At 43.2% G+C, this 10,331-nt stretch overlaps 1 protein-coding gene across 1 annotated transcript in view; it reads left to right on the top strand.

The window, feature by feature from the left end:
- Positions 1–8,396: 8,396 nt before the first annotated feature.
- The window catches only part of LOC143960974 (C-type lectin domain family 17, member A-like), a 48,137-nt gene continuing 46,202 nt past the window's right edge, over positions 8,397–10,331 (top strand). The window contains exons 1-2 of the mRNA XM_077470049.1: positions 8,397–9,616; positions 9,700–9,828. Of these exons, the coding sequence (XP_077326175.1) occupies positions 9,580–9,616; positions 9,700–9,828 (166 nt within the window). The 5' untranslated portion in view covers positions 8,397–9,579. The remainder of the gene's footprint in view (positions 9,617–9,699; positions 9,829–10,331) is intronic.

The following is a 10,331-nucleotide window of genomic DNA, read 5'->3' as shown; positions in this document are numbered from 1 at the left end:
TGTGTTATATAAAGTCCCAAAAGGCAAAACTTCAAAAAATAGTAATAATTAGGTATGAGTCCTGAACAATAAAAACACAGTTTAGTGTATTCCATGCAAAAACAATAAAAAATAAATAAAAAACACAGCCTTTGAGTAATCTGTGCAAAAACCAGCAGAAAAAAGGTAACTCTTCAGTGCTCTCCTCCTTCATAAGCTTCCCCCTCTTGTGTTTGCACTCACCAGAGCGCCTCACCCCCGCAGGGATAACAGGCGTAACAGCAGTATCCAAATGCTGCCGTCCACCTCACCACGATCTCCCTCTGATCTGGATGGCTGTAGACCTTTGGACCCTGTCCTCCTCTTGAGGGTGGCTTAAGAATCCTCCACAACGGGCCTCCGCATGTGTATGGAAAGGATGAGCCTCATAGCATAATTCCATAAAACCAGGCTTTTTTTATTATAAGCAGTACCATATAAATTGAAAAAAATAAATAAAAAGAGCTCCAATGCTCTGGTTCACAAGTAACAGCGCACTTCCGCGAGTATGGCGCGAGCACGGCTTGCATTCCACGGCCGAGCTAGCCAAAACTAGAAGTTCAACAAAGGACCGGAAATTAGGTATTGTGTACCAATAAGTTCCACCTTATGTGTTTTGTCACATGGACATCATCTGAGGCGCTTCCGGTTCTGGCTAGCTTGGTCGTGGAGCGCAAGCCGTGCCCACGCCATACTCGTGGAAGTGCAGTGTTGCCTGTGAACCAGAACATTGGAGCTCTTTTTATGTGTGTTTTTTATAATTTTTTTATGTGTTTTTATTGTTTAGGACTCATAATTTATTATTACTATTTTTTGAAGTTTTGCCACTTGGGATGTTTGTGTCCTATGGTGCTTTTGGTACACTATTGGTAACATTATTATTAATTGAATTTTTTATATAATGAATTTTTTTATTTTATTTATATGCACATTGCACTTTATAGATAGTGCAGTATATATATATATATATATATATATATATATATATATATATATATATATATATATATATAGATAGATATCAATACATGATATTCTTTCTTCTGTTGTACTTTTTTTTCCTCACATTATATATTGAACAAGTACTATGGTCAATTCTATAAAGTGATGTCTAATAATGTCAAATATCTGTAATGATATATATATATATATATATATATATATATATATATATATATATATATATATATATATATATATATATATATATATATATATATATATATTGTAACGTTCGGGGGACCAGGTAGACCGCAGGACACAGGCTTTTCATACAACAAACGGTTTATTAACTTAAATAGCTTTACAGCAACCAAAAACAAAAGGAAAAAGATTTGTAGTCTCACCGACTTGCAAAGTCCAGAACAGCTGTCCTTATCAGAAACAGAGCTTGGTCTTGATGGCAGGTAGCTTCCCCTGCCAGGAGCCTTACAAACAGGACACTGTTGTCCACTTCATTTGCTGCAACCCAAAACAAACGCCAAACACCATCCACCATGTGTTCTCCACTCCTCCACACCCATCTACAACTTCCTGTCTTGCCTTTTAAAGACACTTCCTCTAACAGGTGGGTTAATCAATTTTCATTCCCTAAAGAGAGCACAACCCAAACAGAGGGGAAATATAGCGTCCTTCCAGGACCCAGCCACGGCGTCCATTACATATCCCCCCCCTGTGCCCCAACGCCAAGGAGGTGGAGGCAACAGTGGAGCTCAAACAATGGACTCGGGAGAGGGCATCTGCGTTTTGATGCAGTCTCCCGGGCCTATGCTCCACTACAAACTTAAATTCCTGGAGTGCCAGGAACCACCGGGTAACCCTGGCATTAGTCCCTTTTCCCTGTCTCAGCCATGTTAAAGGGGCATGGTCAGAAATCAACCTAAACTTCCTCCCCAAAAGGTAATATCTGAGGGATTCCAGAGCCCACTTAATGGCCAGACACTCTCGTTCAATTATGGCATAGTTTTTCTCCGCTGGTGTTAACTTCCTGCTGAGGAAGACTATCGGGTGTTCCTCGCCATGAATAACCTGTGACAACACCGCTCCCAATCCTACAGCGGAAGCATCAGTCTGGACAATAAATTCTTTTGAAAAATTGGGTGCTACAAGGACAGGGTGTTGGCACAGCGCCGACTTGAGCTCCAAAAAAAACTTCTCAGCGTCTGCATTCCACTCCACCATGACCGATTTCCGACCCTTAGTCAGATCGGTCAACGGAGCCGCCAACGTGGCAAAGTTGGGTACAAACCTCCTGTAGTATCCCACCATGCCCAGGAATGCACGTACCTGCTTTTTTGTGAGGGGGCGGGGCCAATTCTGTATAGCCTCTATCTTGTTGACCTGAGGTTTCACTACCCCTCTACCCACGATATAACCCAGGTATTTCACCTCCTCCATTCCCAAAGCACATTTTTCAGGGTTTATTGTAAACCCCTCCTTCCAAAGAGAGTCCAGCACTGCCTGCACTTTGGGCAAATGTGATTCCCAGTCTTTGCTAAAAATGACTATATCGTCCAAGTATACTGAGGCATACTTCCGGTGAGGTCGTAAAATCCTATCCATTGCTCTCTGGAAAGTGGCTGGAGCAGTTTGCAATCCAAAAGGCATCCTTTTGTACTGAAAACTCCCCTCTGGGGTAGAAAAAGCAGTTTTCTCTCTAGCAGCCTTAGTCAACGGTATTTGCCAATACCCCTTGGTAAGGTATAACGTAGTGATATACCTGGCTGGACCTAGTCTCTCGATAAGCTCATCTACCCGGGGAATAGGGTAGGCATCAAACCGGGAAACTTCATTAAGTTTCCGGAAATCATTGCAGAATCGCAGAGTCCCGTTGGGCTTCGGTACCAACACAATCGGGCTCGACCGCTCACTCTGCGATTCCTCAATAATCCCTAGGTCTAACATCTTTTTTACTTCCTCTGAAACGGCTTTCCTTTTAGCCTCTGGAATGCGGTAGGGCCGGACAAAAACTTTGACTCCTGGTTCTGTGACAATATCATGCTCTACGACACTAGTGAGCCCGGGCAAGTCTGAAAATTTTTCTTTATTTCTCTGCAAGAACTCCTTTGCCTGCTGACTTTGGGTTTTAGACAGGGTATTTGCTATTTGGACACTCTCCACCCCAACCCGAGGCTCAAGTTTTGTACTAGCCAGGGAGGTCGCTGGTTCCCTGTCTGTCCAGGGCTTTAACAAGTTTACATGATATATCTGGAAGGGTTTCCTCTTGCCTGGTTGGTGGACTCTATAATTTACCTCTCCCATTTTTTCTACAACCTCGAAAGGGCCTTGCCATCTGGCCAAGAATTTACTTTCCACAGTGGGAATCAACACTGCTACTCGATCCCCCACTTGAAAGTTCCTAATTTTGGCTGCCCTATTATAGACCTGTCGTTGAGCCTCCTGGGCTTTTTGTAAGTGTTCCTTAACTAGCGGCATCACAGTTCGGATCCTCTCCTGCATTTGAGAGACATATTCAAGAACACTTTTATGCTGGATTGGTTCACTTTCCCATTCTTCTTTAACAAAGTCCAGTAGTCCGCGAGGTCTCCGCCCATATACCAATTCAAAGGGCGAAAACCCAGTGGAGGCCTGGGGCACTTCTCGGATAGCGAACAGGAGAGCTGGTAACAGGCAGTCCCAGTCTTTCCCATCCCTTTGTACCACTCTCTTGAGCATAGACTTAAGGGTCTTATTAAAACGTTCTACCAATCCATCTGTTTGGGGATGGTAGACCGATGTGCGCAGCTGTTTAATCCGGAACAGTTTGCATACATCAGCCATAACCTTCGACATAAACGGGGTGCCCTGGTCTGTGAGTATTTCCTTGGGAAAACCTGTCCGTGTAAACAACTGGAATAACTCTCATGCAATAGCCTTAGAGGAGGTATTCCGCAGGGGTAGCGCCTCAGGATATCGAGTGGCATAGTCAAGGATCACTAGTATGTAAGAATGACCTCGAGCCGACTTTACCAAGGGACCCACTATATCCATGGCTATCCTCTCGAATGGGACCTCAATTATGGGCAGAGGGACCAACGGGCTCCGGAAATGGGTCGCCGGAGCGGTCAACTGACAGGTGGGACAAGAGGTACAGTATCTCCTTACCTCTGCTTTCAAGCCTGGCCAGTAAAACCGGTCGGCGATCCGTGCCTCCGTCTTTTCAACTCCCAGGTGTCCCCCTAACACATCATCATGGGCCAGGTCCAGGACCTTGCGTCTATATTGTTGGGGTACCAATAATTGTTCTACCACATTTTCTCTCACTTTAGTAACCCGATAAAGCAATTCATTACGTATTGAAAAATGTGGCCACCGCTCATTAGCACCTGGCTCTTGGGGCTCCCCATTTATTACTACAACCTGTTCCCGTGCCCTGGCCAAAGTGGGGTCCTGCATCTGGGCAGTACCAAATGCCCCCTGGGGAACACCCAAATCTGGCAAGTCAGGGGTAGAGGCCATTTCCTCATCATCTTCCCCCAGCATTACCTGAAGCGGGGAAGGTTCCCCCCCCTCAGTGTTCAGGTAGGTCTGAGAACCCCACATATTGACATCTTTAACAGAATCAGCACTATTTTCATCATTATTAACCAAAGTCTTGGCGTTTTTATCAACTGAGTCCATATTATGAACATGTGGCATCTCAGGGTTATTACCCTCTACAACAGGAACAGAGGGACTAGTTTCTTCCCAGTCTCTGGACCTTTCAGATAGTTCTCCTTGTCTCCAAAGTTTTGCAAATAATGGACAGTCTCGTCCTATGATAACGTCATGTACCAAGTTCTTTACCACCCCCACCTCTTGAGTACCAGTGCCACATGCTGTGGAGATGGACACCGAGATGAGAGGGTACTCTCTAGTGTCCCCATGAATGCACACAACCCGCAAAATTTTGCTTACCGGACCGATCTTCCCAATTACTCTAGGGTGAACCAGGGTTACCATGCTTCCAGAGTCCAGCAAGGCCCATGCAGGGTGGTGGTTCACTTGGACTTCACACTCAAAATTCCTCTCTCCAAGGTCAAGATGTGTTGTACACGATTTATGGGCATAAAAAGACCCCCTCCGAAGAACCCCGCATTCCATGGGTTCTTCCTGCAATGGGCAGTGGGCCCGGGTATGGCCCCAGGCATGACATCGCCAACATTGTACATCCCCTCCTCTCCGATCAGGAACAGGTCGCTGAGGGGGTAACGGGTGTGACTCTTGGCCTTCCGGGGTGTTGGTTCCAGGGCTCCTGGGGACATCCGTTCGAAGGGCGGCAGTTGATCCGAAGGGCCGTGGCAGACTGGGCCCTTGACGCTTGGTGGGGCCAAGCAGATCCTCCACCACCGTATATCGTTCCACCATCTCAACAAGGCCGTTCGCGGTTTTGGGGTCGCCATGACTGACCCACCGTTGAAGGTCATCTGGCAGTGACCTTAAGTACCGGTCCAGCACGATCCGCTCCACAATTTGGGGGCCAGACAACACTTCGGGCTGCAGCCATTTTTTTACTAGTTGCACCAGGTCATGCATTTGAGATCGCGGTGGCCGGTTTGAACGATACTTCCATTGGTGCACTCGTTGGGCCCGAACGGCCGTAGTCACCCCCAACCGAGCCAGTATTTCTGCCTTTAGTTTTTGATAATTTTTAGCATCTTCTGGTGGTAGGTCAAAATAGGCTTTTTGAGGATCTCCGGTGAGGAAAGGAGCAATTAAGCCGGCCCACTGGTCCTGGGGCCACCCTTCTCTCTCTGCCGTCCTCTCAAATGTTGCCAGAAACGCCTCTACGTCATCACTCGGGGACAACTTCTGCAAGAAATGGCTTGCCCTTATGGTCACCTGGTTGCCAGGGGCAACGGCCACTTGTTCACGGCCCTGAGAAAGCTGCTGCACTGCTTCTTTTAAGGCCGCCATCTGATCCTGCATAACCCCTTGTTGGGTCGCTTGCTGGGCTGCTAACTGGGCCACCAACAGGCGAGTATTTTCTTGCTGCAAAGCCAGTGCCTCGTTGTGCTGCGTTGCTAAGCGCTGATTAGCTTCCTCATGGCGGGTCTGCGCTTGTATATTCGCCAAGGACAGCTGTTTAATTAGCTCCTCCATGGTTTCAGCTTTCCGCAGTTGTGCAGCTTTAACCCAGGACATAAATTCACTGTACTGTCCCTTTAAATGTCAGTTCAAATCCACAAAAAAAAAAATAGCAAGAAAAAATGCCTGTTACTTTGTCCTGCCCGCATTCGAGCACCACTTGTAACGTTCGGGGGACCAGGTAGACCGCAGGACACAGGCTTTTCATACAACAAACGGTTTATTAACTTAAATAGCTTTACAGCAGCCAAAAACAAAAGGAAAAAGATTTGTAGTCTCACCGACTTGCAAAGTCCAGAACAGCTGTCCTTATCAGAAACAGAGCTTGGTCTTGATGGCAGGTAGCTTCCCCTGCCAGGAGCCTTACAAACAGGACACTGTTGTCCACTTCATTTGCTGCAACCCAAAACAAACGCCAAACACCATCCACCATGTGTTCTCCACTCCTCCACACCCATCTACAACTTCATGTCTTGCCTTTTAAAGACACTTCCTCTAACAGGTGGGTTAATCAATTTTCATTCCCTAAAGAGAGCACAACCCAAACAGAGGGGAAATATAGCGTCCTTCCAGGACCCAGCCACGGCGTCCATTACAATATATATATATATATATATATATATATATATATAGATATCAATACATGATATTCTTTCTTCTGTTGTACTTTTTTTTCCTCACATTATATATTGAACAAGTACTATGGTCAATTCTATAAAGTGATGTCTAATAATGTCAAATATCTGTAATGATAAACCCCTTAAAAAAAAAAATTATGGTTTAAAAAAAAAAAAAGAAATGTTTAATAATGTGGCTGACATGCTTTCCAATGTGGTTGAAATGTTTTCTAATGCAGTTGAAATGTTTTCTAATGCAGTTGAAATGTTTATTAATGCGGTTGAAATGTTTATTAATGTAACTGAAATGTTTTCTAATGCGGTTGCAATGTTTTATAGTGCAGTTTAAATGTTTATTAATGCGGATGAAATGATTTCTAATGTGGTTAAAATGTTTTCTAATGCGGTGGAAATGTTTATTAATGCGGTTGAAGTGTTTTCTAAAACGGCTGAAATGTTTCTTTTCTCATTTGAAATGTTTTCTAATGCAGATGAAATGTTTTCTAGGGCGGTTGAAATGTTTTCTAATGCGGTTGAAATGTTTTATTTTCACAATTGTTATTTTATTTTTATTTTTACATACTGTACCCAGTGCAGTACAGCATCATTATATAACTGTTGTGGCAGTGATCAGGGACACTGACTGGTTACAGTACAAAAAATTTTTTATTACTTCTTTTTATTTTTTTCATTACTTTTTTAAGACCGAGTGACCCGAGTAATATAATGTTACCATAGTAACATTGTACTACTCTGGGGAAGTGATCAGGATTTTTTTTTTTACACATTATGATTGCTTATTACCAAAGGTAGGACTGTGCAGGGGAGGCAAAAAGTAAAAGGGGGCACTGTTATTAGAGAGAAAAGGGGAGGCTATGACTGCAAGGGGCACTGTGATGGGGGCTGTGATTACTAGGAGCACTGTAATGTAAAGGGGTACTGTGATATAAAGGTCCTCTTTTACAGTGCAGTCACTTTTATATTACAGTATCCCTTTACATTACAATGCGGAAGACCGAGTCCATTAAAATCCCATCACCAACTGCTCCTGTGAACGCCCGCCCAGCACCCCCCCCCCCCCCCCACAGTCTTTGGAAAAATTGTCTGCTCTGTCTAAAGTGCCCAGGCCTATTTTTTGTCCCAGCCTGGGCCTGATGGCCCCTCATATCCTTGTAGTCTCTGTACACCCATCCATGACAAAATGTATGGAACAATGTTTAATATCATATAAATATGCATACATTTGGTTTTAGTCATGAATCTCTGCCTTCACCTCAGTTCTAATTTAACTACTGGAATAAAAAAAATCACAAAGTTTGTGCTCTTGTGACAAATAACTGTAAATTGTGCTTTTTTTCCTGCTGCTAACAGTTAACAATTCTCTTGAGTTCTTTGCTGATAAATGGTGGTTAAGAAGAAAATATTTCAGAAACAAGAAGAGAAAGAGAGAAGAGGAAGACAAACTGAAGTATGCAGTGACTTCATCGGTGTTGGACCGATTCTCTAAATAACCATCCCTGGGGACCTTCTGGTTGGGTGTGTTCAGATCTGCTTCGTTAAACTTTGGTGGGAAGATAGAGGAATGTTTGTTGGGTGGCATTTAACATGTAAGTGTGAACTCAAGGTGATATCAAAGAAGAGTGCAGAGTGGGTGGGTCCACAGGATGCTTATAGAATGGAGAAGTCTATAAAGAACATGCACACAATCTCTAAAGTGTTAGACCGGTGATGGGAGCTCCGTGGATGCTATACATTTATATATAGAATGCTGATAGCATGGACTAGAATACTGAGTGTGCAGAATCCCTGGGAATTTAGAATGGTGTTAAAATAGAGTGGTCTATGGAGTAGGGTAGTCTATAGAGTGCTGATTGAGTGGAGTGGTCTATAGAGTGCTGATAAAGTTGAGTAGTCTATAGAGCGCTAAGATTTGATTAGTGTTGGTAGAACTGAGTAGTCTTTAGAGTGCTGATAGAGTTGAAAAGTCTATAGAGATCTGATAGTGTGGACTGGAAGATTGAGTACACAGAATCCCTGTTCTTATGGGACTACATATTGATGATTAAATAGGGTAGTCTAAAGGGTGTTGATTAAGCGGAGTACTCTTTAAAGTGCTGATAGAGTTGAGTAGCTTTTAGACTGTTGAAAGATGATTTCAACTGATTTGAATAGTTCATAGAGTGCTAAGAATTGTTTATTTTATCAAGTGTTGGTAGAGTCGAATAGTCTTTATAGTGCTGATAGAGTTGAATAGTCTATAGAATGTTGATAGTGTAGCCTGGAATATTGAGTATGCAGGATCCTGTGGGACAACAAACTGTTGGTAGAATAGAGTGGCCTATAGAATAAGAGGGTCTATAGAATGCTAATAGAGTTGAGTAGCCATTGGAGTGCCAAGATTTGATTAGTTTAGAGACAGTCAGTTGCTTAGTCTATAGAATGTTGATAGAGTAGAGTGTTGCTACAGTGGACAGACCTTTAGCTCTGCTAGTTTGGAAAGGTTTGCAGAAGGCTTACATAATAGACAGTTCTATAGAGTACTTAGCCTGTGGACAGCTTGGTACAGTGCTTGCAGTGTGAACTGGAATATTTTGTGGCCACGTGTAGGGTACCAAAGAGTAAATGCATCTTATAGGCATACAGTGCTAAGTATAGCATGTAGAGGTTTGTAGAGCAATAATATATAGGTACTCGTACTTTTGTAAAAGTATATAGGGTGTCAGTAATTCATACAAGTCAGTTGCGTGGTTATAGGAATAGCGTATGAAAAGGACTGTAGAGCTCTGATAATATATAGCTGTACTTCTGAAAATATACATAAGGTGTTAATAGTGTGTTAAATTAGTGCTAGTAGTGTGGTAAGAACCCCCTTTACAGAATGCAGAACGTTTACTCAATGGGACTACAGAAAAAAGGTAACATGGATTACTGGTTTGGCAAATGTCTCCAGCTGATATTGTTAGGAGAAATAATGCAGTCAATGTGTGTTCACCCTCAGGATGCGGCAAAGTGGATGACGATGAGGATGATTATGAAAATGTGAGCGACATTACCAGACCAGTACCTGTGCCAATGCGAGAGAAGAAGATCGGCAACACATGCATGAAGGAAGATCTGCAACTAAAATGTAATTATTATTAATATTATTATTATGAATCCTTTATATAATTTACAATTAAGGTTTACACAAATCCTTGTGCTTCTTTCTTGGATACTGGTATTTACTGACTATTGCAATGTTCTTTTCCGACTGCAGTTTTTTGAGCAGGACTATGTATGTTAGTCCCACTTTAACTGGCTGATAGCAATTGCTCGCATGACTCTCAGTACACAGAAGTGGCAGTTACTGGTTGATGGCATCTGTTGGTTATGTTGCCATTTTTAACTGTAAATATCTGCTGGCCAAACAGGGAAGAGGCTAACCCTTTTATTTGACAACATTTCTGTTTCTAAGGACAAAATATTAAGAAAATGCTCCTGTTTATATTCTCTCTACCTTTGTGATAAACGCCTGTGTAAGAACCGTGTTTGCCCGCATGGGATGCACAGGTGTTCTGTGCATCCACGTGTAGGCAGTCCCAGTCATGTCTATTGGGACGCAGCAGTTGCACGTGCGTCAATTGGAAACAC

Source organism: Lithobates pipiens, unplaced genomic scaffold, assembly GCF_037356315.1.
Source record: "Lithobates pipiens isolate NorthernLeopardFrog02 unplaced genomic scaffold, aLitPip1_a1.2 Scaffold_8, whole genome shotgun sequence".
Taxonomy (NCBI): domain Eukaryota; kingdom Metazoa; phylum Chordata; class Amphibia; order Anura; family Ranidae; genus Lithobates; species Lithobates pipiens.
Note: the sequence above shows the minus strand (reverse complement) of the source record. Positions and strands in the feature narration are given on the sequence as shown.